Source organism: Streptopelia decaocto, assembly GCF_964273445.1.
Source record: "Streptopelia decaocto genome assembly, chromosome: 5".
NCBI lineage: Eukaryota > Metazoa > Chordata > Aves > Columbiformes > Columbidae > Streptopelia > Streptopelia decaocto.
This window is the reverse complement of record NC_138659.1, coordinates 54321327-54347277: the sequence shown is the minus strand read 5'-3', so window position 1 is coordinate 54347277 and position 25951 is coordinate 54321327. Positions and strand designations below refer to the sequence as shown.

General features: G+C 38.3%; 1 protein-coding gene across 1 annotated transcript in view; it reads right to left on the bottom strand.

The window, feature by feature from the left end:
• The window catches only part of FRMPD2 (FERM and PDZ domain containing 2), a gene marked incomplete at both ends in the record, with an annotated part of 57682 nt that overhangs the window by 17605 nt on the left and 14126 nt on the right, over nucleotides 1–25951 (bottom strand). The window contains 20 exons of the mRNA XM_082052270.1: nucleotides 783–820; nucleotides 1972–2182; nucleotides 3087–3261; nucleotides 3920–4078; nucleotides 5016–5307; nucleotides 8495–8859; nucleotides 10054–10152; nucleotides 11438–11652; nucleotides 12686–12833; nucleotides 13026–13111; nucleotides 13608–13701; nucleotides 14901–15005; nucleotides 15587–15822; nucleotides 16285–16401; nucleotides 16528–16635; nucleotides 17743–17841; nucleotides 18858–18961; nucleotides 19891–20098; nucleotides 22687–22843; nucleotides 23743–23928. Of these exons, the coding sequence (XP_081908396.1) occupies nucleotides 783–820; nucleotides 1972–2182; nucleotides 3087–3261; nucleotides 3920–4078; nucleotides 5016–5307; nucleotides 8495–8859; nucleotides 10054–10152; nucleotides 11438–11652; nucleotides 12686–12833; nucleotides 13026–13111; nucleotides 13608–13701; nucleotides 14901–15005; nucleotides 15587–15822; nucleotides 16285–16401; nucleotides 16528–16635; nucleotides 17743–17841; nucleotides 18858–18961; nucleotides 19891–20098; nucleotides 22687–22843; nucleotides 23743–23928 (3202 nt within the window). The remainder of the gene's footprint in view (nucleotides 1–782; nucleotides 821–1971; nucleotides 2183–3086; nucleotides 3262–3919; nucleotides 4079–5015; nucleotides 5308–8494; nucleotides 8860–10053; nucleotides 10153–11437; nucleotides 11653–12685; nucleotides 12834–13025; nucleotides 13112–13607; nucleotides 13702–14900; nucleotides 15006–15586; nucleotides 15823–16284; nucleotides 16402–16527; nucleotides 16636–17742; nucleotides 17842–18857; nucleotides 18962–19890; nucleotides 20099–22686; nucleotides 22844–23742; nucleotides 23929–25951) is intronic.

The following is a 25951-nucleotide window of genomic DNA, read 5'->3' as shown; positions in this document are numbered from 1 at the left end:
CTGCTGCTGCTAAAGCAGATCTGGTCAAGGTTTTGTAGTGGAGATGATTGCTTAAGTTTTGTGTCAGTTATAGTATTCATTATCATCCCCTAATAGGAATACTTTTATATTAACTGAGAGATATTAGTGCTGCCTGTTTCTGATTTCCTATAGATTCATTGATACCAGTTTAAAAATTCAGTGTAGATGATGAATCATGGAATCAGGTTGATTGGAAAAGGACCCTCAAGATCATTGAGTCCAACCATAAGCTAACTCTAGCACTAAACCATGCCCCTCAGAACCTCGTCTATATGTCTTTTAAACACCTCCAGGGATAGTGACTCCACTACTGCCCTGGGCAGCCTGTTCCAATGCCTGACAATGCTCTCCATAAAGAATTTTTTTCTAATATCCAAGGTAGTAGTGGCTCGTATTAATTAGTGTCTCAAAGTTCTGGAAAACCCCTTAGAAAATAGTTTCAATCAAAACAGTTGTTGAAATATGACCACATAAAATTCCCATTTAATAACAACAAATTGGAAAAAATAGAAACTGACTATGCAAAATTATATATATATATATATATATATTTTTTTTTTTTTTTAACAGAGAGCTCTATGTTTTATTTCTGTCTTTAAAGAGGTACTAAGTTTTCCTCACACTTGGAATGGCAGTAACAGAAGTACTGAATGCCAAGTTACAATCTGTTAATAACTTTTTAAATGCAATGAATCAATACCTTAGGTTTATTTTCAAAATCAAAAGCAAGTTTTGAACTAAAAAAAAAAAGCCTTACTTACTCTTTTCCTGATCTATAGGAACCACTGGATTGCCATTTCTGGGGGCAGAAAAAGTGAAATATGTGAGCCATTAAGTGCTGCATGCTTTGTAAAGCACATATGAAAAATATTTTTAGAAAGCCAGTTGTCTAAATTATAGTTGTGCTTCTGTGATTTTATTGATGTTGCTTTCCTAAAGAGCATTTATATCAGTATGTAAAATATTTGACTGTATTTAAAAACAGTGAAACATATTATTTAAATGGGTTGGGGAAAGAAAGAACATGCTAAACCATCTGTCCCAATATGCAACTGCTTTGTAGATTCAGCTTCAGTTCCTCCTGTATAAAGTAGGAATGATATTTTGGAATTTTGTTTCCTCTATTTCTCTATTTTTGTTTGTCTCCTTAGGTTGTAAATTATGTTAGTGTTGCCCATTAACTGCTCATGCAGCAAGAAATATAATGAGGCTGCAGTTTCTTCATCTGCTAGCCCAGTGCAAATTAATAAAAAACTTATAAAAGTTTGAACTACATTAAGACAGCTGTGACAGACATACTATTGCCAGTTACAGTTATGTAACTTAGTAATTCACATGTTTTTGGGTTACTATTTAACTGTTTCTCTGAGATTGTTGGAAGCTTTTTCTATGTCAGTTCATGACCTCTGTTGATGTTCTATCAGACTGCAGAACACAATAAACCTACAGTATGGCCAAGAACTGATGAGGGAAATTTATAACTTGCTGCAGATTAAATGCTGCATTTTTAACACCTTTCTAAAATATTTGGCTGTTGGAAGTATCTTGGAGGTTCCCATCAGAGGTATTTTCTTGCCTGTAGGTATGAATCTGAGAACGTATGGAGAAGGTTGGCACTAGTGGTGGAAATATACAGCTTTTCCTTGGAGAACAAGATATCTGAAAATTATGGTCAGCCTCAAAGTTAAAGGATTCACATCTGTGTTTGGATACTGAAGTTTGAAGAGTTCTCATTTGTGTTGTATGAGCCTACTTGTATTCACTGTGTTAGCTGTAATTACAAGGAGTTCAGATATCTTATGGATCTTATGCATCAGGTTGCAACCTTCAGACCTTTGAGGTAAAGCATTTTTCTTGTATTTTGTCTTGTTTTTATTGTTTGCTTTAATGATGTAAAACATAGAAATTTGCTTTAACATTAGGACTGAGATTGAGTGTGCTCAGATTTACCTTGTGGCTTTGATTTGGACATTCTGGGTGGCAGCTTCACACGCTCTCACTGCATCATCCAGGCTAATGCCCTCAGTCCACAGTCCACAGATGTAAATAATCTGATCGCGTGGCTGCAAACTGCCTTCCATGCTGGCAGGAGAGCCAGGCACTATCTCTAGCACATAAATACCTTGCAACTTGCTTCCAGCTCCTCCTGTCAGCTTCAAACCTAGAATAATGAAGAGAAAGCATCTTTTGTGGCAGCATGTTTTGAATTCTGCTGTCAGGGACACAGAGCCTAACAGAACATATGTGGGTCATTGAAAGATAGGCTGAACAAATCATCAACATTATGAACAACAGACTTGCCCCCACAAGACAGGGAATAAAAGCTGGACTGGGAGAGTGAAAAGCAATTATATGTCCAAAAAGTATGGAAAAAACTGAAATGATATTGTCCATCTCTATACTTCAGCTATTCCATAGTGCTTTATTTCACCTAATGTTGAATAGTCATTTCAAGAAGACACTTAGCTGAATAGCAATAACTCCTTCATACCAGAGTGCTCAAGTGCCTTGCAATAGGAGATACCTATATAGTGCAAACCAGAATTGTGCAATGATATTCAAGGAACCTCCGAACAAGCTAGTTTCTGGACTGAAAACCTGAGCAGATAAATCTGTGTTGTTTCCTGGGTCTACAGGTTTATCTGTGTGTAGTACTTGCCACATTCTGCAGCAATACTCACACTGTGGGGATTTCTTTTATCACTTGTATTGCACAGTGTACATAAAGCCTTGTGTCTGTGATGAATACAGTGGAGGTTTTTTTAGCTAAGTGCCAACAACTTCTGTATAATATTTTCATAAAAACATGAGACTAGACATCTTCCAGAAACTTCAGCTGATAGGGTGATAATGCAAGATATTGTTCTAATAAAGAGATATCAGTCTTCCCTTTAAGGCCTTGCCCAAAATAATCCTCTCCCTTCCTTGGCCATGGGCAATGGAAGAGAGCATAAAGGTGTCAAGGTCACACAGGATCCATATTGATCCAAGACCACAGTTACTTATGATTATCTCAATTGCTGTATTCCCTGTCCTAAATGGTATGCATAGTTTTTTCTACACACCTAGCTGTCCATTGGCACCTTTGGTGAGAGTAATTTCAGGAATCTCATCTGGCCTCACAGAGGGACATGGATCACAATCAGCACGACCAACCACGAGGTGCAGATCAGGAGGAGAGCTTTGCAGTAAAGTCAGGGCTTCATTGCATGGTAAAGATGTGACATCAGTTCCATTCACCTAGATGACAAATCAGTAAAATGATGTCATAGATCTCATTGACCACCATGTAGTTCTCTCACCACTCTAAATTTTGCATATAAACTGAAATCAGTTTTCACTTTAACGTTACTGCTTTGCTCTGGTATTTAATGTCAGTGAATGCTACGGTTAAGATTGTAGTGAGATTTCTTTGTTGAGCTTTTATTTTTTCTGAATGCAAAGCTTTCATAAAAATAGCTCGTTTTTCTTGAAAGTCAAGGTTTTGTAACAAAAAAAAAAAAAAAAAAGACAGACTAATGCAAGAAAGTGAAGATGAATCAGACTAAAACCAGGCTTTATTCATATATTACAAAGGACATAACTCCTGCATCCTTTGTATGTCACCTATCTTATTACATTAATTGAGTTTATGTCGCTTGATTGGGAAGACATTTAATGTCTTGGTTATATTGTATGACTGCTATATGATTCATGTTATTTGCCTAGTCATATAATCTATTCAGTCTGAAATTTGTCCCGTTGAAGTCAGCAGAATTGCATTTATTATATGATTCATTTGCACTTGCATGCCTAAATGTGTGATAAACTGGATCCTACAGAATGAAGAATACCAAAGCTAAATGACACTGATCTGCAAATATTCTCTCCTCTGTATAAACTCAAAGGATTACTGTACCATAATAATTCTGTCTCCCCTTCTTAGTCTTCCATCAGACAGGGCAGGCTCATTCAAGATTTCATCAATATACAGGCAGTTGTCCACTTTGTTAAGAACTACAGAGAATCCATAACTGTTGTTCTCTGACTTTGTCAAAGTCACAAAGATCTCCATTTCCTATTAAAATAAGCACAAGATATGTTTGATGTAGGCTTTTCTTTTGCTTCACTAACATCTCCCATTTTGTTTTATATGCAGATAGGAATCAGATCCTCAGATGGTATAAATAAGAACATACATAAGAGTTTCTCTGATCCTGCCACTGCCTTATTCCAGAATAAATTCTACATATTTTCTCCTAAGTGGAGTGTCATGGAGATTGATTGATTTGGCCTAATAAGGCAGAGAATGTGATCAGAGACTGGAATTTTGGCATTTAAAATGTGTAAAGAAAGGCTTGGAGTCCTCTGAGTTGACAAGCATGGCAACAATAGTGTGCAGAGATTACCGTTGTTATTGCTGTTGCAGTCCCACTGAAGGAAATGGCTGGATTTAAATTTTGTCCTTGGTGTTCCACAAATTAGTGGGAATTCAGAGCTCATTAGTGTCAGCAGGAATGCAAGATGTTCAGCATTTGGCAGGACTGAGCCCTACATTTTGAACAGCAATTAGCACAAGGATCACACTTTCTTATCAGGACATTACAGTAGTATTACTGTAACAAAGTGATTTTCTGTGTGGTTTTAAAACAGGACAGGAAACAAACAAACAAACAAAACGTAGCTGACTCTAATTAATTTTAGAGGCCACTAGAGGACTTTTAGACCTTTGTATGCTGGGAATAACACTGCAGAATGCTGGAAAGTTGAAGAAATAGTAAGATGGCAAAAGCAGGGATATAGCCTTAAGATAAATGGTAAAGAATTCTGGAGAGCTGGGCATAGAGGAAGTTGTGCTTACTTGAAGATTTTGGACATTCAGGAAAGTAAAAAAGCCATGCATAAATAGCATAGTTAATGAGTTACAATTAATGTTTAAGAATGTTGCATTCTTAAAATTGTTTCTTTTCCCTAGTCATATTCTGCCTGTTAATAACCTGGTGCCTATCACATACCCTCGTGCAATCTTCCTTTTCTTCCTTCTCTTCCAGTTCCTCCAAGTCTTCCCATTCATTGTCACTGTCACGTGTCTCTCTAGCAGGCAGGGAGGATGAGAAAGGACCACAAAGATGTGATTGTGGGGTCACCATGGTTGTGGAGAGCGTCTCGGAGCCTCCTCCTCGTGAAAGGGAGGTCACAGACATTGAGCTGATGGTGAGATACTCTTCATCAATAGGGGTTAGAGAGAGAGTTTCAGGCATACAGTTTGTGTTCGATAGGTCATCATCACTCTTATTAAATATGTGGCTGGAAAATAGAAAGATTGCAGTGCTGGAGTTTTCCTCCATATGCTTTATTAGATGGCCACTGACATACACGACCTTATTTTAACTGAAGTACTAGTTATGGTACTAAATTGCAGTCTGGGTCCTCCAGTGTTACTGTAAAAATAAATAAGTAATCAATATTTGGCAAAGCTAGTTAAAATATTAAAAATATTTCAGAATTTGAAAACAGTCTTTCAAAATCTTGCACTTTTTTTTTTTTTTTTTAAAAAAAAAGCATCAATTAGTACTTTGGTCACTTCTTGAAAAACTGGAAAATTCCTAGATCATTAATTATTTCATCTGCCATACACAACTCAATTAGCTTACCTAGTAAGTGTTATGCACATTATAATACTACTACAATTTTCACATTTGCATTTTTCTTGAAAAAGGAATGCCAGACATATTGCTGGCCCCTACAGGTCTTTCCTCAGTAACTAGAGCACAGATGAGAAATATGAAATATTAAATGAATCCTGTCTCTCCATGAAAAATACAAGTCCTGACTTCTCTTTGTAAGCCTGCATTTATTCTTATGCTTGCCTTGAGACATAAGAGTTACCTTAGAAAAAACAATGTATTTCTTCAGTTACTTGAACTAAAATTATTATTGATTTTATTAGAGTCAGAGTATTTAGCACTTTTAGAGTTCAAGCCCAGACCCTAATCATATGTAGTGTGTTCAATATTGTTTTGGCTGTTGTTATTCATGAACTCTAATAGATAAACTAGTATAGTCTATATAGAACAGCATTGTCTCCCACTAAATTTACCGTTAAAGCTAATAGAAAAGCTTGAAACACTTTTCTTTAAATATATGTTTTATTCATATTAATCTTTATTGAAATATTGATGTGTCATTCATCTTAAAAACACTTAAAATAGCATCACTTTTATTAATGCTTCACAGAGCAAAGATGCCCTGTCATTTCATATATAACAGTTGCCTAGGATTTTTCACTATGTGTCATCTCCCAAACAAATACATACAACCAAAAAGAACATAAATTGGGTGCCTAGTATGAAATCATACAAGATCCTCACTGTTGTGCTCTTGTTAAAATGTTGTCTATAGTCAGAAGAAAAATATAAAGCAAAGTAGCAAAATGGGCATTTTGTCCGGATATGGGTAGTATTTTTGAAATACTGACCAAAATAAGGAAAACATAGGCTCATGTCGTGTGCCCTCAGTGAGGGAAGCAATGCAGTCTGTCAGCTTATATCTGTGCAGAGAGTAAAGGAGAAGTTGGCCATCTCCAATAATACAGCAAAGCTGATAGTAAAGCTGTCAGTTTGTGCTTTAATTGCTGAACAACAGTTACTTACAATACTGTGGAAGAAGACTGAGGCAACTAAAAGCAATGTTTAAGGATAACAGCAAATGCACTCTGCTCCTTTCTTTTGGAGACAGGAAAGAGCAAGTTCAATGGATGTTGCTCAATATGGGTGTCATAGAAGCTGTCACATGTTAGTGGAGTGCTGACTGACCTTCAAGGCGTATGAAAGGTGTTTGGCAGAGCTAAACAAGCTCAAGGCAATGAGCCGTCAGTGGCTTAATCATAGCACAGCTTCTACCCATCTCTATATCACCATGGAAAATAATATGAGTCTTGGTCCTTCATACCCATATATGAGCTCCACTGTCATGCTCAACTTTCTTTTGGAGTCTCTTGACCCCTACACCTGGACTTCATAGGGGAAAACTATGGGTTACAGTTTTTCAAAGCAGCTTTTTAAAAGATTCTTATTGGTAGCAATGAGAGAGTGAAAGGAATTTTCCATGTGAAACCCTGAGCAGGGAACTTTTAAAATTCATATCAAACGATTCCTACATGAGAAGTTTTGAGCAATCAGAAGAAAATAAGTTTCTTCATTAATGCCTATGTCCTTCTGGGGTTTTTCATGTTTTTAGATGGCAGGATTATTTAAACTGAGATTACATTTAAAATACTGTTCAAAATGCATACCACCTTAAACTGCTCTGGCTGCCTTTTGAAAATGCAAAAGCTGAAACTAAATGATATCGAGAATGCACCAAACAAAAACATTTACTTCAGAACTTCCTTGTGGGGAAGAATCCAAAACTTTTCTTGGAATTCATATTTTCCCACAAGAAACTTAGTTTTTTTTAAACTGTATCTCTTGGCAAGCATGTTTGCTGCAGACATGTATCTGCTGCTTTTATTCTCAGCAGTAGAGAAGCATATATGTAAGCTGAAGTTTCACTCAGGAATGTGAGTGAAGATTCTCCTCTCAAGAGACAAGAGCTACAAGTATGAATTGCTACTATGGCCCCACTTGACTTTCAGTGAGCTGGTGCCATGGCTCCCCAGGGCCTGAAATCTCTGACTGTCTGCTTCTGTGCTTGATGAATGGCAAGAGAAACAAAAGGATTTCAAGTGACTGTATGGAAAAATAGAAATTAGTTTCTAGATAAAATTACTAAAGTTGTAAGTTAAGGGTCTCTGTAAGACCTTTAACTTGTCTTTCCATCGATACTTTCTGTTCTGATAATTTATATTCTTTTGCATGGGAAAGATTTTTTAAATGGAATGGATTGTCTTCTGTGTGCCAGTGTTTGGTATATCCAAAAGAGTATAAAAGAAGGCTGCGTCCATTTGCACTGCATTTTATTGTACAACTCCTCTGGCTTGGGGCTTCTATTGGCTTCTGAAGACTGGAAAATAACTTTTTTTTTTTTTCTCCTGGGTCACAGTTTGTCTTCTGAGGTTTTTTTATTTGCTCTGAAAAAATTTGAAATTAAAAGATCATACAATAAGAAAGAAATTTTTGATGCCTGTTGAAGTCAGCTCTGAGAAAATTTGAATTAATAGAGTATATAATAAATAAGAAAGCCTTTTATTCCTATTTAAGTCAATAAGTCTTTCCACTGATTTGAAACTGCAGCCAGCTTTGGCTGAACAGCATAAATGATTACAGTAGTGCAGCACTCATACAACAGTCTTGCAATGTAGACTTATGCAAAATTCTAAGAAGATGATAATAAATAGAGCAGATTAGGATAGTCATGATAAGATGGTAAAGCAAAATCTTCAGTAATCAGCAGTGATTAAAGAAGATAGCCCTATACTTAAACTTAAGCAATTCACTTTCAAAATTCTAAGAATTGAAAGAAAAGCTGCAGAGTAGATTTCGTAATTTCTTACCCCTTTGCCCATCCAAATTCACATGGTGAGTAGCAGTTCTGCTTCACTTCTTCTTCTAGGGAGTGCAAGACTTCAGAACTGGCAGCTTCTTGATGAAATTTCCAAAGATGCTTATAGAAACTTTCCCTGGTAGTCATAAATTTCTGTAAGGACTTCTCTTGAAACTCAGTTTCCTGCTCTTCATAAGCTGAGCTGTCCTCTTCAGGAGGCTCACTGAAATCTGCTGCCACTGGAGAATCCAGGCAGTCTTCGAGGTCTGGAGAGGTGCTACCTCCATCACTGGTAGACTGGTCCATACAATTTCCTACCTCTGTACTGCCTGGCATTTCTGTCACAAACTCCTTAATTGGAGATGGTGCTGGAGTCTATCAAAATAACAGAAAGGTTAGTGTAACTTTTTTTTATCTCACATCTTCTTTTCTTTAAGAACAGAATAGTTTGAAGAGGCAACATCAACAAGCGTCTGAATGTGAAAATGTCAAATGGTAGCTAGAAGGGAGGGGGAAAAAAAAGAGGGAGGTAATCTCACTAAGTAACTGCTTTGTCTTTATGCTCATCTTCCATGTCCTTCAGAATTTCCAGACAGGAAACTACTATACAAGTTCACTTTCCCAATTAATTCTTTGCTAAAGGTGGCTGATTTTTACTTATTTTCATATCATGCCTCAACTTTGTGTCTATATTCTCTTCATTGTGTAGAGCTGGCTTCCAAATTTGGCTCCTATGTGACTAACCATAGAAATCAGCCAAGGGTACATTTTATAAGAATAATGGCAGACATTTTGTTATCTGGAAATGGTCCTGGCAGTCATTTCTGTCTGCCCATGGACAACACTTATAAATCCTCGTGGGACAGAAACCATGAGTAGCACATTCTGCATGGAGCAAGAGTGATGCAAATGCATGTCGATTATCAGAATACTTGTGTATGTGTCTGTGATTTGTGTTCAAGAAGGAGGAACAATAATGCTAGCACACCTGATAGCACTGGTTTAGTCTCTGTGTTCTCCAATGTTTGATTTTTTTTTCCCTCCTTTTTTTCCCTTGTAGGTTCTGCTCACTGTCAATAAGAACCTCAATAACCAGTTGAAACCATTATTTCATTTATTAAAGTAAATAAAGCGGTAGCCTGGATAGGAAAAGTCATTTATTTTCCTCTCATTTTGGGGAGTAATATAGCCACCTTAAACCCACAAGTTATAATAGCTGCAGTTGAGAATATCTGCAGTTTCTGGCTGATGATCTAGGAGAGCATTTTTAGAAGCATCACTAGAAGATCTGCTTGGGTATGTGCTGTTTCACTCCAGTGATAATATTGAATTTCAAAAGTTGTTGTACTGGGATAAACATGTTTTACATTTTTCAGATTCCAATTATTTTGGTTGCTAAGGAATAATCAGTTGAACTCTAGAGCTTGAGTTGAAGCTGGGGTGGGAAATAAATGGAATAGAGGGCACTGGAGAAAAGGGAAGGTTGCCTTGTTCAAGACTATATAGAAAATCTAGTAGTGCTTTTCTAGGTTTGTAGAAGCCAGTTTACTTCCAGAAGCTTTGCCTTACCAGGGCACTCTGCTCTATTTCTGGTAGAACACCTTTTGGTGGTCTGCAAAGTAGTAGTGTGACTTCTGGAGGAGATCCTCGCAGCAAGTGCAGGACATCCTAAGCAGGAAGAAGGAAATTAGGTTTCTTATGGAACACAGTCTATAGTGCATGTTATTTTACCAAATGGGATGGAGACAATTTTTATTGTGAATGCCTAATTCCTAGTACTGCCTCTCAGCAGTGTCTGGGGGCCAAAAGTCACTACTCATGATTGTCACATAAGTGGACCATAGTTTTTATGTGAATGTGTATCTAAAATAGTTCTGTTTACAAAGTCTTGTTCTACTAACAGACACATAGTTTTAAAACAATACTTTTTGTGAAGAAAACAGGATTTTCAGACAAATGCAATCAAACTGCATATGGCAGAGACAGGTCTTCCATCAATTACATCAGCATAGCTCCACAGACTGTCATATTGACATAACCAAAGGCAGATTTCCTCAAAGCCCCTCTTTGACTTAACATCTATTCAGTGGCAAGCAGCTTTCAGCTGTGGCGGAAGATGAAATACTTAGCCTACGGAAATTCTTTTTCCTCTAGACTAAAACACGCTGTGACACCCCTGCAAAAACTGAGTAAAAAGGTTGTACATCACAAAGCAAGACAGTGCTGGACAAGGACAGAGTCCAGGTCAGGAGGGGGAAAAAAAAAAAAGAGTGCAATTACAGCACCCTGCCAAGGCATCTAGGAGATACAGCACCTTGCCTTTTGCCCTAGCCACTCGATGACATGAATGACCTGTCAGTGGACAAATTGCATAATTTAATGATTTCTGTTTGTTACAATCTTATCTATTCAGTGCATATTCATATACAAAACTCAGGGATTTTTCATAAAGTGAAAAGATTACAATGTAAGAAATAAATCCACATGTAGTCTTTTTTTTACCATTTAATTTCTGCATGCAAGTATAGAATTTCTCATTCCAGGTAAAAAAATTACACGGGATTTACCTCACCTGGTAGAGATTTGAAACTGGGGTATGGTATCCAGCATGATATTACAAAGCACAAATGACCCCAGGGAAAAAAATATTCCAGTGATGCATAACAGGAACAAAGATTCCAACTAAATAACAACTGGTGTGCATCTAACAGTAGACTTTGAGCATAAATAGTAGAAAGTTATAGATTAATTAGCAGAAAAAATTCTCTGTGAGAATTCCGTTAGGAAGGAAATTCTCAATAAGAATTCTAGAGAAGAATCCTACAGAGAAAGCAGACTAATTATATGCAAATGCTGCCCCCCTCTGGTGATAATTAAGTTTAAATGCAGATTCATCCCATTGTTTTTATTAACGTTACCCATCCAGAGTCCCAGTGATAGTGCTGTCTGGTACCTGATACAAGAGTCCTTGAATAGGTTTCCCATTCACAGCTAAAATGATGTCTCCAACTTCGATTTCACCATTCTCTTCAGCTGGCTGCCCTGGAAACAGTCTTTTGATCCTGACAATATCTCCTCCAAGGTGTTCATGAGCATCTCCTCCCATTTGCAGTACACTAAAGCCAAGGCCTCCAGAATTCTTTGTCAATTTGACTTCAAATATATTATCTGTTCAAAGCAGGGATTGGGAAAAGAAAGGTAGCTGTGGTACATATACCTCCTAAGGAGCTGATGTAAATTATAACCTCAGCAGACCTTTTCCCTGTGTGCTGCAGAGGTAGATCTACTGATACTAATGTCAAAAGAAGGGTCTGAAGTTCCTGTAACTTAAAATCCCATAGGCAGAATGGGGAGAACTGGATTCTATTCTACTGTGCGTGCATAGACTTTATGCCATCTAGTACGAGCCCATAAAGGAAGAAGCGTTTTGTAGCAACATAAGAAGGTTAAAATGCTGTCCTCTTCTGACATTGTTCTGTAAGCGTTGGGTAAATATTACTACTCTGTAGCTGCACTAACCAGCCTAAGCTGGAATTCGAGCTACCACTCTTTTCAGACAGGAACAAGAGTCCAGCGCCTTCCGAAATACCATGGTTGCAGATGAACCCCATTCTGCTAGGGACAATGTAGAGGCTCAAATGCCCCATGGGAAAGTATGATTCAGACTTACTATTTATGAGACGGCCTTACAGTAAAAGATACAGCATTAATTTGTTGGCCAAGTTCAGTGAAAGTGATCTCTGAATCCTCTGCTTTTAAGAAATGACGTGACGGCAGTCTTCAGTCCTGGTCCTGGGGCAGTAGTTCACCCCAGCTTCATCACTGATACAGCAGCGGCAGCTGTGCTGGTGGTGCTCTCCTTGGGTAACAGACTGGCAACACCAACACAACTGCTTCCTGCCTAAGAATGCTCTAGAGTACAGACAGGGACGTCCCTTGCCAGCCCCATCTTGTGAAGGCTAAGAGATACAGTATTTATGCCAAGGGTAAACTCAGCTATATCTAGCAACCCTAACCCTAGCTACATCAGAAATATTTTGCTCAAAATCAATTTTGGATAATGCCATTAATATTGCATATTATATTTTTATTCAGTATGCAGTTTTCCCTCCAACCCACAGAAATTTCATAGTACTATTTTCATTCATTCTTTTCTTGCACATTGTAAGAAGTCACTATGAGCTCCTTTTTTATCTCTCACCATCTGTCAAAAAGCAGTAGTCCTTGGTGCCATCTGTGAAGGATGTTGCCACAGAAACAGCTGCACATTGGTCCTCCTTTCTGTCACTAGCAGTCAGGCATGGCTCTGGCAAATGGTAGTTTCCCCTTTCTAGAACCAGCTTGGCAATCTACAACAATGATGAACAGGTTCTGGTTACAAAGTACACACCAAGCCCTATGTCTTTTTATTTTTCTTATTTAGGAGAATGAGGTTGGATGGGGTCGGAGAAGTCTCTTTTGATTCAGCTTTGCTACTGTACTTCATACTAAGTGCAGTTTATTCTACTAGCTATCTTATTGAGCTCTGTTGTTGTACAAACCTGACCAGACTTCTTAAGGTATTCCACGGCCTGTTTGTGGGTGATGCCACAGAGGCTGATGCCATCTACTTCCAACAGACGATCACCTGAGGCAAAAGAATACAAGCAAACAAAAAGTGGTCAAGTTGTTCTGATGTTCAGGTTCAATGGATGTAAACCTTGAGGCTACCCACATTGCAATAGATCTTCCTGTTTACGTATGTCAAATTATGTTACCTTGTATGCAAGTAATACTGCTAGTTACACAGCATTCTGTAGCTAGCACTTAAAATACACCAAGGTATTCCATAAATAAATGCAGTGATAGTATCTGGTTATCGCAGCAACACTGAACATAGATGTCAGTCACTAGCCTGATGTGCAGCTACAGAGATTAATTGTACAATGTTTGTATGAGGCTCCTGTTTTTTTCAGTGGGATATCTACACGCAGCACAGGGACAGGCTGAAGAATGATGGACAGTATATTACGTTTCAAGGTCGTACAACTTGCGATCCCAAATGTGTTTCATTGTCTCTGTGGCAAGCGTTCCACATTAACATTGAGTTCTGCAGCCCAAAGTTTTATTGCCAGACACATTACCTATCTTTATTTGTCCGTCATTATCTGCAGGTCCCCTGGGAATAATTGACTTTACGTATATCCCACCATTACGCACACTAGTGTTAATTCCACCCTGCAAAACATATGGCCACAGATTAGAGTGGAGTCTTCACATGTTCTTCCTGTAATAAAAATCAAGGATTTTACACATGCATTGCAAAGCAACTGCTTCAGGAATCACATTTTTTTTTTTAAATAAAGGGCCGGGGGCGGCGGGAATTACTCCAAAGTCCCATCTAGTTGTAGTATACTTCCCTAGGCAGTAATCTTGTTTTATTTTCTCAGGAAAATGTAATGCATTTCTACATGGCTATATAAAAACATTTACTAAATGTTCATAATTTTTCCCTATACTAACATAAAGATTGGGTTGTATCTTTCAGTCAGTCTTTATGCCAGCTTCTAAACTATGCAGCATCCATTCAGCAACTCTTAACCTTTCAGACAATATGTAACACATGAACCTGAACTTTTGCAGCCACTTGAAAGCCTACAGCTCAGAGAAATTCCAGATTAACCTAAGAATCATGTTCTGCCCAGCTACATCCCCTGGCCAAATTCAGATGAAAAAGCAGCCCTCAAATTCTTTTGCAGGCAATGAAATGACTGTTGCTTCCCACTCCATTTCAGCAAAAACTGTAAAGACATCTCAGCCTGGAGGGGTAAATACAACTATGATAGCCACAGTAAGGTATTACTATTCAAGTGGGGCAGACAGTTTTCACTGCTGCCTTCTCTGGTCCTCTAAGCATATGGAGAACTGCATTTCCTTTCAGCCTTGAGGCAAAAGCCAAAGCGACATTAGGGGCTGCCAGCAATTAAGCAGTGCCTGTGGGCCACTGCTTCAGCCCACTTCATGATCCTGTGCAATTTGTTTGCACAGACACAGCTTTTGAGTTTCAGCAGCTCCAGGAGAGCAACAAAGCTGACTCAGAAAACTCTTTGCATTGCTGCATTTTCTAGAGGCTCTGGATATATACCTCCCTGACCAAACTCCACTTTCAGTGGTAGGTCTTGCTCTCAAATTGAGTAAGGATGGAAAGAGCTGGTGCTGTCATGTGCTTCTTTCATAGATTCTGTCTGCAAGAAAGGGGGAATGGGCAGAGCCAGTACTTCATGCTTTCTCTGTCAAACAGTCAGACAGGTTTGAAATGGGCCATGCTAACAGTTTTTGTTATTAGCCTATTTGTTCCACAGAAATACACTTCCCTAAGTGTTTCTTGGTCATGTAACAGTTTACAGACACGCTGGAAGATTAACAGTAACACTTGCAGTCACACTGATTCCAAAAGTCCCGTCTTCTTTAACAAGCTCCACAGTATAGATTTCCTTTGAGTTGGTTTCAGATGGAGACGGTAAGTGCGAAGAATCAGCTTCCTGTCTCAAAAATATAAACACTAATGAGAACACAGCATCTCAATAATAAAGAGGGGAAAAGGAAAAAAAAAAAAAAAGAGAAAGTTTCCAGAAGATGTAGAAGGTTTGAACCTGCTGTCACTGTAAGCCCGGAGTGGTACCATTTATATCCTTAACATTATTTCAGGCTTACACTAGTGTTACTTAAAATGTAATCTGTCTAAATGTGCATTAGCTGAGTATAGATAGGGAGGCTCTCTAACAGTGGGAAATTAGACATAAAAATGTTGCTGTTCTGTGTCTGGTTGAAAACTTAAGATATTGAAAGAAAATAATCAAAATTTTGTACCTCCATTGGAAAAGGGAGAAGAATTTTTAATAGTATTTTGTGGAACAGTTTCCACATTTTTTCACATATTCTAGACATGTCAATTATGTTGACATTTACAATGTAATTTAACAAGCAACATCTTCCAAGGTTTTCTTTCTCTTTTCCTCATTTTTAAAATTTCTCATTTACTTTCCACTTTTAATATAGCTGGCATGTTATTAAGACACATGCTGGGCATGATGTTGCTGAACAGCATCAAAATCTCAGTTACCTCCACATCCAGGCTATCAGCTGAAGGAACTGGAATCCTAGGGCCCAATTTTGGTGCTAAACTCTGGGAAAGAGCTTTCTCAAGTTCATCTGTATTTATATCTTGTTCTTTGGGGGGAGCTGTATGACAGTCCTGAATCTTTTTTCTCCCGCTGTCTACACAAGAGATTTCAGATCCACTGGTGCTGTTTCCTCTTGATAGATTCTTTTCTTCATTTAATCCATCTTCATACATGTCTGTAAAATCATATCAGAATAAAACATTGCTGAATGCAAACAGTAAGTAAACTTGAAAGCAAATATTATTATACCTCAGCACAGGAGGACACATAAACTGGTTGTAAAATCAGATCCATAAAATGAGTCAGTCATTGTAAAATGGAGTGAAGCTATAATAAGTGTGGAGAAGTGTATCTACTTCATCACTGCAGAGGACTATGACTCTCTAACAGAGAAAAAAATGCCAAAATTCTCTTCGTATTCAGCAATGCAGCCCATAATAGATTTTTTCACACTTCCTGCAGAACAGAAATCATATGATAACTACTAGAAGTTGACTCTCTTCACTGTTAGCCTATGCTTATTATAACTGGCACTGAGTGACAAGGGAGTACTACTGCATCCCAGTGCCTAATAAATACCAGTGTCCTGAGCTAAATATTAGCATTCCATAGCCAGCAAAGGCATTTGCCTTTATACCTTTGGGTTGAGATATGATGAGCTCCACTTCATCAGGAGAATTCTGTATGATTTTAACTGCAGTATTAAACGAAACACCCTCAAGACTAATATTATTCACAGAGATGAGTCGTCCTCCTTCAAAAAAAAAAAAAAAAAGATAAACCGAAGGAAAAGCACATCTATATAAGGAAATAAGTCCAGAGTAGCTAACTTTAAACCATAAAAGCATTTTAGTTCTAATTAAAAACTAAGGACAATGACCTGGTTTGATATTTCCAGCTCTGTCTGCAGGTCCCCCAGGGATAATTGAAGCGATAAAGATACCGAGGTCTAATTTTCCTATATTTTCTCCTCCAATAATTACAAAACCTGCAAAAGTGAGATAACAAGAGAATGCAGAGACACTGGCAGTATTAGAAAAGATGAACCTTAGGAGTGCAAAGGACTCTTACTCCAACAGCATAAGTTTTATACATGGTCTGGAGAATGGGGAGCTCTGATTTACATGGCATCAAGGTCTTGCTTGGGAGAGCTTTGAACTCACGTTATAATTAAAGTGTGCTGGTGACTTTGTGGCTATTTAAATACAATTTCTCAGTAAGAATACTTTGCTGCCTTGGGACTTTAAAAGATTCCAACTAATTTCTTACAAGAGTCATAAACTTTGTGGACCTTAGTATTTAACACCAGTAGGAGAAAAATGGTATAAAAGCTCATTAGATAAATTCAAGCATTGTTCTACATATGTAGTCTAGGCCATGTAAATTTCTAATGGATATGTAAGAGATATCTAAGAAAAGTAAATCTGTTTTCAAGTAGTTCAGTTTCACTGTCCTAGCTCAGAATACTCTGCCTATTGCAGAATATATTCTTCTCACTGGTAGAATATTTGGCTTCAGGATCAGGATATTCCACACAGACCTGCACCATTTAGAAATTTGATTTAATTTTATGAATAATCAGCTGTGAAGTCAGATGGTCCTCTGAACTCATCCACAAGAACAGGATACAGTGTGATAGTGTATTAAATAACAAGAATGTTATCCAAATAAGGATCCAAAAATCAGGAAACATTAATGTTAAGCTCATTTACACATTTTGCACCCCCACAGGCAAAACCTGAAAGCTTTGCACAACATCATCTCCCCTGTGTAAGGTCTAAAATAAATAAAACCACTCTGAATGCATTTCAGGTACAAAACTAGACCTTTGTTTCTTCTACTCTTAGCGCTTGGTTCCCTTGACCTCTGTGGCCTTAGTTAATCCTCTGAAAAAACTGTGGTCTTGATTTATGTGCTTAGGTCTCTTCAGTCTCAGAAATTCTAAGTCCTTTACAAAGATTGGTAGTCTTATTCTATAAGAAGAATGAGGTGAAGAAGGTTATCATCTTCTTCAGCTTGAGTCAGCAAGTATCAGGATTAGTACGAGGATCTGACAGTCTCAGTAACAATCGTAACGTTCATGTTCCTTACTTACCAAATCCATTCTTAGGGTCACGTTTTAGGCTGACACAAATTATTTCTCTTTCTAGACCACTTAGCAAAACTTCCTTTTGGATGGCTGGTGATCCAGGTGCTGCAGAAACAAAACAGCCTGCATAAGTGTAGATTAATGCAGGGAGACAGTAGATTCATACAGTGTGAAACACTGAGGCTTCAAATATTAAAAATATGTTTTGTCCTTGTTTTCAACATTATCGTTACTTCTGAATCAATATAATTCAGGAAGGAAGCTCAAACAAATGTTTGGAAATTTGCATTCTTTAGGAAAGTATGTATATAATAGCTGTGTAAGCTCTTCTTATAATGTTCCTTTCTGGGAGAGCATGTGTTTATCTGCAAAAATTTTATTAAGATTAGGATATCTAAGGAGTCACGCTTGTAGTTCCCATTGAACATGAGGGTCATCTGGACATAAAATCTCTTATGGGTTCATTTGGAAACTCTAGCCTTTGGCTCTATGGGCCCTGTTAGCTCTGTAGGTGCACTCCAATCAGCACTGATTGTGATCATGACTTTTGTAGTGTTAACTTCACTTAACATTGTTTAATTGCTACAGTGTGTTTAAAGTACGGTTCTAATCTTAAAATGGATTAACCAAATAATCATAGCTTTGTTTTCCAGAGATCCGCTCACTGTGTGCATGTAATATGGCTTCTGTTAGAAAACTAGGTGTCCAGTTCTTATTCCAGTTAGTGCCACACAAATGCGAGAACAGAGGAAGGACCTGGAGCCTATGTTGTCTCATGCATTATTTATTGAGTTGTAGATCTCAACTGCAAACCAAATTATGATCTCTGAGCGCAGGGATATTGCACCATGCAAGAGTCCTGGGTGTACTGAACTACGTCTCTGAATAGCATTAGGCACCACTGGTTCAATAATTTTTTTATGAAGTCCCATACCACTGATCCTGATGGAAAGCAGGAGTGAAAGGGAAGAAAACAGCTTGTCTTGTTAAACTCTGGCTTAATTCCCAGGAATATAAGTGCAAAAGAATATTCTTTAATCTGTAAGTAGAATACATTTTGGTTTCCTGCAAATGAAACACTACATATAGAAGGGCACTGTCTCTATGATTATTATACTCACCACTGATTGTATTCTGAGTTGAATGAATAGAGAGGTAGTCATAACTTCTTTGCTTTCCGTTCAAATTGATGTGCATTTCTGACTGAGATAGCCCTGATGTGGATCTGCACAGCAGGAAATGAAGACTGCATTACAATAACAGATCAGCAATGGTATTTAGTACTCTTCATTGTCATCAGTCTGTCAGAGCTAAGTTGGGAATACACATGTTTATAGCCTTTCAACAACTATTCTGATTTCTGGGCCGCATTTCATTGTAGGGGAGAGGTAGTTTATTCTTGCCAGCATTTGCTTCCAAATAAGAGCTGACATTAGACCACTCACATCATGACTGATTTCCCTCTGTGTTTTCCTTTGAGCTGAGTGCAGGCATCAGGAAAACACAGCATAGCCTCAGCATGATTCATTTAGCCTTGCTGTACATTTAAACAGAACCACATCTGAAAGTTTTCCTGGTAGTTCATGTTCTTCTTGGCTCTATTCTAACTCTTAGTATTCTAAAAGGCACTAGAATTCATCAAAGACCTTGAGACTGTGTGCAGCTATAGTAACCGCCTACACTGGTGAATATACCAATGCAAAAGTAAAGGGAGAAGTTCTTACAGTGTTTTCTATGATTTGCACCCTTAGACATGGAGGAATCAGTTAGGCAAGGCCTGTTCAAACCCGGATTCCGCTGGGCATGCAGTTCACATACTGCCATTTCCAGAGAAGATATACAGTCCTTAAAGATTTTACTTTTTTTCTCCCTTCTTTTTATCCTTCTCCATAACCCAGTAAGAGGTTCATTCCTGAGTTTCGTACAAATTTAAACGTCACTCATTTTCAAGCTCTTATCTGTTAGACTGTTAGCTTCTTGACTGTGTTCGCATTGCTGCTGGTCAAGAAGCCCCAGGCCTGATGGTGCTTTTTGGTGTAATCACAATAAAGACTGGAAAAAAAAAATCTGCCTCACAGTTTGCCATAGAAGTTTGCAGAGATGTAGCCTATGACTGAGTAGTATTAAAAATATTTAGAGGAAAAGCCAACCTACCTGCCAAGATTGCTTTTGTCTCTAGTCTTGTTGGTTTCCACACTGAGGTTGTCACAAGATTTGCTCATCATGCCAGCAGAAAGGTTTTCCAGGTTTGCTCCGTAGAGCACATTCTCTGAACGAGACAGTCTCTGAATCAAGGCAAGATGTTCATGCTGAGTTGCATATGCAGAATGTGATTTGTCTATTTCCACAAATTTACTTTCCTCTGAATAAGAAGGAGAGAGGGGGAGGAAGGAAAGATAAATCCACTGGTATTATCCCATCTTTTTAAGCTCCAAGGTACTTTCTTTCTAACCTTTTGAACATGCCAGCAAAAAAGATTGATATTACAGTTATATTTGTTCTGGTATCTCTGAGGATATCTAGGCCTTGGAATGAGCAGAAAGGGTTTCCAATCCACTTCTTTCATAGACAGTACATGCTGTATTTAGATTTAATTTCTATGAATTATATCACAAACTCACTTTCTACAAAGATGGAAGAAACGTACAACCCTGTATAATTTAAACCTGAATATCTCTGTAAAGTGTATTTTGTAAATGTTCAGTTTATCAGAAATATCTGTCTATCAGAGACTGAGTTAGCCAGGTTGTTAGTTTCCCGTACTTCACATGCCCATCTCTCCAATACATGTATATCTGAGAAGACTGGAGCTCTGCTAACACATAGTGCCCTTTTAAGTTCAGAGAGGGATGAAGGAACTGGCTGTTCTCTCTGAGTAATTTGCACAGTGAAGATGAGTAGCGGGCCATCTTGGTGGCAATACTTGCTAGCCAATTTTCCACCTCTGTTTGAAATCTACTACTTGCGTAAAGACATCTGGACTCTGCTACATACAAATTTATCCTCTCAAAAGATTTTGTTTCCCTGAAACAAGATGCTGCTGGAGGAGGCATTGTTAATTTTTATTTAGGTTCTTAACTGTTGGGCTAGAGAGGGGATTTGAAGGAGAGAGAGACAGCAGGCAATTGAAGACACACCAGAAAGCAAAACAAGAACCCTGCTTGGTACAGGCTAGCACAAACATGGGTTTTAATTCTGCTTGTATGTGCCAGCTGACCTCCTGTACATTTTTCCTAAAAAATGTTAGCCTGACTGACACTTTCTAGAACACTACTCTGTAGCATTAAACCTAGGCTCCCTCTTTCCTCACTTACTTTGATCAGGATTATTTGTTAAGGCATCAGAAGGCTTAACTGTCCTCAGTATTAGTGCAGTCTGAGAGTTGCCATGGTGATTTCAAAGTAGGGGATTGCAAGCAAGTTTTGAAGAGATGGTGACTTATACATCTGAACAGTGCAGCAGAAGCAAGAGTTGCCCTTGTGCAGAAAGAAATTTATAATCTCTTACAGCCTCACTCTGGTGACAGAAGCAGCATTTTGAACTGCTCCTGGTCGTTGCCTTCACAAAGCCCTTTTTCTGGGACAGTAAACACACAACAAACCTCAGAACCTGCAGTCACATGGCTTGTGCAAATCTGGCTTGTTTCAGTGATTTGGGGCACTTGTAATCAGGACTTGGGTAATAATTTTCTTAGCTCCCAGTGTTTTTTGTTCTCTTATATATGGAATGTAGGAATTTTTAAGATATATTACCACAAGCAAATGTAACAACTTTAAGATTCACTATCAGCTCTCATTTGTATGTTACAAATCACAGTCCCAGTAAGTTACAGGAGCCCAAGCAACAAAAGGTGCCTTGAACCTCTATATGTCATCCAAGCACCTTTTTCCATGGTAAGAAATTTGTGCAGCTGGAATTTCACTTTTCATGAAATAATTTTAGTAGGAAAGAAGCAATATATCAATCGTCCCATTACATCCTCCCATGATAAAATTTGTTGCCAGCACTTCTACAGTTTTACTAGAGAAAGGAGTATCCCAGGAGATAAAGCATGACACTTGATTCTCCTGCTATGACTCACTGGGTCAAATACTCAGTGGTTGCAAACGATCATGATTCTATTCAAGGCATGGGATGAGTCTTCCACTAGTGAAAATTCATGTTGCTCCACCAAAGTCAAAGAATGATGAAAGTTGTCATCTTAGGCTGTTATTTCTCATGTGTGTCAGTTTCCCCATAATGATCCTCACCTATCTTTACAGAACATGCTGAGAACCATGGATGAGAAGTGCTATGTAACTGCCCTGGGTTGAGCAGAACCTTGTCTTAGAAATTACAGAAGGTCTGAAGTCTCAGCAGGTATTAGTCATGTCTTCCACAGACATGATTTAAGCTAAGCTAAGAGCAGCAAACAGCTACATAATTGAGTGGGTATGACTGATGTGTCTTTGGCTCAGTGGTTTTGCCCGGGGTCTGAACCACAAGGTTGAACCCCTTTCTTATGGAAAGATAACGAGTTAACTAAATTCAGCTCCAGCATATTTGGGCGCTACTTTAGTCATTCTTTGTGTGGAACAGGTTACATTTCTCAGGTTACATTTGGGGTAAGTCAGATACATTTCTTCAGAATTCTCATCAGGTTTCCTGAAGGAAGTGTAATTGTGCCTTTTTTCTCTTTTTTTTAGTCTGAATTTAGCTACATAGTTATTATCATTGGAGAACTCCTTTCCACCCCATTCATGTGCCCGTTCACGTCACATGCTCAATTATACTTACACACCTCTAACTTCCAGTGAAGTAGGAGACATTATTTTCCAGTCGTCAAATGAGAAACTGAAGCACACTGAAACTGATGTGGCAGGTTCTGATTCTCAGCTTCACTGAATGCACCTTTCCTAAAATCTAGCCTCGTCCTATGGCCTGAATAATGCAAGTGCTTTTATACCTCACCTGATGAAGTTTGCCGAAGTTGCCTAGAATTCATCTGTGCATTGAATTTGTGCTGGGCAGAGCAGAGATCCAGTAGATATTTACATGTCTTTGCTGTATCAGTAATGAAGGTGTGTTTCTTGCCACTGAAGCTGCTTTCAATCATGAATTTTTTTCTCTGGAGGGAAAAGAAAGGCACCAGTTGCTTCATATATCAATCATTACACTAGAGGGACTGAAAGTTCATTTGTATAATCTTGTTGGTTTGTTCAGTTGTATTTCTGCCTGGCTGCATGCCTTGTGGGTGCAGTAAATGCCTATTGTGAATTCGCCAGTTGTTAGTGAGGTGTCTGTCATTGGGATCATAACTTCCCTATGTCAAAAGTCAAGAGCCTTTGGACATTGACTACATTGAAAGCAAGTTGATAGAATTGGAAAAATGTGGACCTACAGATATTTAAAATTATTAAACCAATTTAATGTGAAAATGTCAATATTTTCAAGGAGCAGAGGGGCCATTTTGTGAGATCAAACAAACTGAGAAATGTGTGATGCAGGTTGACATCTAAACTCTATGGTGATAGATTGATAAACCTCTCATGGAAGAATACCATTTAGAAGGGGTCACAATCTTGTCACCAATGCTGTTTTGTTAACAGACACCAACATAGTAAGAGATGCGAATGGGAATAATGAGACCTGGGAAGAGGGAGACACGACCTCATAGCCTGATGTAGGTAGGGAAAAAAAAAAAAAGGGAGAAGATGAGAGGAATTAATATGAAATATGCCATAAAGAGGTTTGACGTAGTCTTTGTAATAATCAACACCAGATTATTCATTTTACAGTAATTTGTACCTAGCCTTGGTGAAGAAACGCAGGACTAAACCTAAGAATTGAGTATCTTGGTATCTACATTCAGATCCAGCCTTGATTTTCCACTGTTTTTAAAAAGGACTTACCTGTGCAGAATAAGTCTAATTCTAGCTGTAAATGCAATAATTTATCAAAGTGACAGGCAGAACGGGAATAAAGTAGTAGTAGAGTGGAGAAGATATTCACTTGGTTCCAACTCACATGAGCTGAAATTCTTTCTGTTTCACGCCACTGGAATCTTAAACTGGCAATTCTTGTGTGATTTTTGACCTCGTACACAATGATGCCTTTGGCACAGATTCCCAGGACGATGTCCCCTCCTGTTCCTTTCTTCTCTTGGGACACACGGTAGAATAACACTCCATATTCAGGAAGTTGCTGAGTCACCTTGTAGAGAAAAAGTGCATTTACCACACATTACTGAAAACGAGGCATGGGAAGAAAAGGTAGGTAGATGGGAGAGGAAATGGTTTTGAGTGTATTTATAGAATATTCTTTCACTCTGTCATGAAACTTTTGAAAATCCTTACCAGATTTTCATAAATACTGCCTCACAGAATCATATAACTCTACTTTGGTATGTGATAGAGCCAATACAGGCATTCATTTTCCATGTGTAAAATTGAAATAATTCTTTATCACACACTTCATTTGAAGAGGTAGAAGGTTTATGTAGCTTCCTGCACAATAATCTAACCATTACAGTGGCACTGAGGCCCTCAGCATTACTGCTGCTTGGCACTCATGCATTTCTGAACAGAAATCCATGCAGAATTAGTGCTTCTTGACTACTGTTAAACCTTGTTTCTTTCCATTTTCTTTCCTGTGTCTTTGTTTCCCTGAGCAAACCCAGAAACCACGAGGTACAGCAATATGATGATCATAGTAAAACTGCTAATACTTTGGTGCCAGGGCTATTCTGACATTGTTATGGGCTTGTGTGCATTCCTTTCTACAAAGTGATGACCCAGCTGGACATCTTAACTGCAGCACCACCACAGCTCCCATCCTGCAAGCAACTCACTCAGATACAGATGCCCTATGGCTATAGTATTTTAAAATCAGACATTATAAATGTCCATTGACAAGAATGGTAAGTTACAGGGTTTGCAAAACTGTACCTCAAAGTATCTCACCTAAATACAGTGGTGATTTTTGAGGGAATTTCACTGCCCCAGAATTCTCTTCAGTGCCAGACTTTATAGTAACAGATCTTCAGCATTGCTTCATCCTTGCACAGTGTTCATCGCAGGGTGAAAAGTTAAGTAGCATTATACTTCGAGGGACTGAGGAGCCAGCCTCTGCCCTGCCATCTAACTGTGCAGAGCATACTCTGAGGAACTCACACAGAGGTTTTGGGTGTTGTTGCTTGTCTTTCTGCCCCTCCTTCACTTGGCCACAAAATGTTAAAGTGTGACTCAGACTCATTACAGAACTATGGAATATGAGGAGGGTTTTCTGTCCTCTTTTGTCATCTGCAGATCAATATGAATTTATCCAAAGACTTTTTTTTTTTTTCCTGGGAGGCTAATGTAGAATCCCCAAATGACTTTTCAACTGTGAACAGAGATTTTCAGTGACCAAAAAAACCACCCCACTTGAAGAAGATCTGTTTTTCAAAAAGTATCCAGAGCACAGATGTTCAGGTCCTGAAAACTGGGGCATCTATCATCACTAGCTGAATCTGGGTTTTAATTTTTAATCCCTTTCATATTTGGCATTTGCATGTTCTTGCCATGGGGTCTATCTTTCTCACTTTATATGATGTGTTGGCTCCTTCTACAGACTTATTCATTGAAACAGATACTAACAAAGCTGCTTTTCTTCATTGGATTTGCCATGCATGATGAAACTGTCATTAAGGCTAAGCTTCAATCTATTTCTTCAATTCCACTGACAGTGTTAGACGAGAAAGTAACAAAATTAAACAGCAACTGAAAGAAAATGATGCTATAAATAAAAGCATGTGGCACTGCATCAAAATGGCTACTGATATTTATCCATTATCTAATCCCTGATATTTTTAATTTGATGGAAAGCAGAGAAGTTTGGGGGGAAAGGAGAATTTGGGGAGAGGAGGTCAGAGTTAAATCCCACATCATTGTAACACTCTAGAACCCTAGAGAAATAGTCATGGGAGTAAACACTTCAGATAACTCCTTCTTGACTTCCAGGGTTCATAGATATTTTAAAACAAATAATCACTACATGTTTAGAAAGTAGATGACCAGCTGCGGGTAGTTTCAGAAGTCAAGAAAGTGCTTATTCCCATGTTTTATAATAATTTCTAATACATTCTGTAGGTGCATTTATAATCATCTGGAACCCAGACATGTTGGTAACTTGCTGAAAATTTGCATCAACCCTTAGGACATTGAAAATACCCTGAAATGTGCATTAACCCTTTATA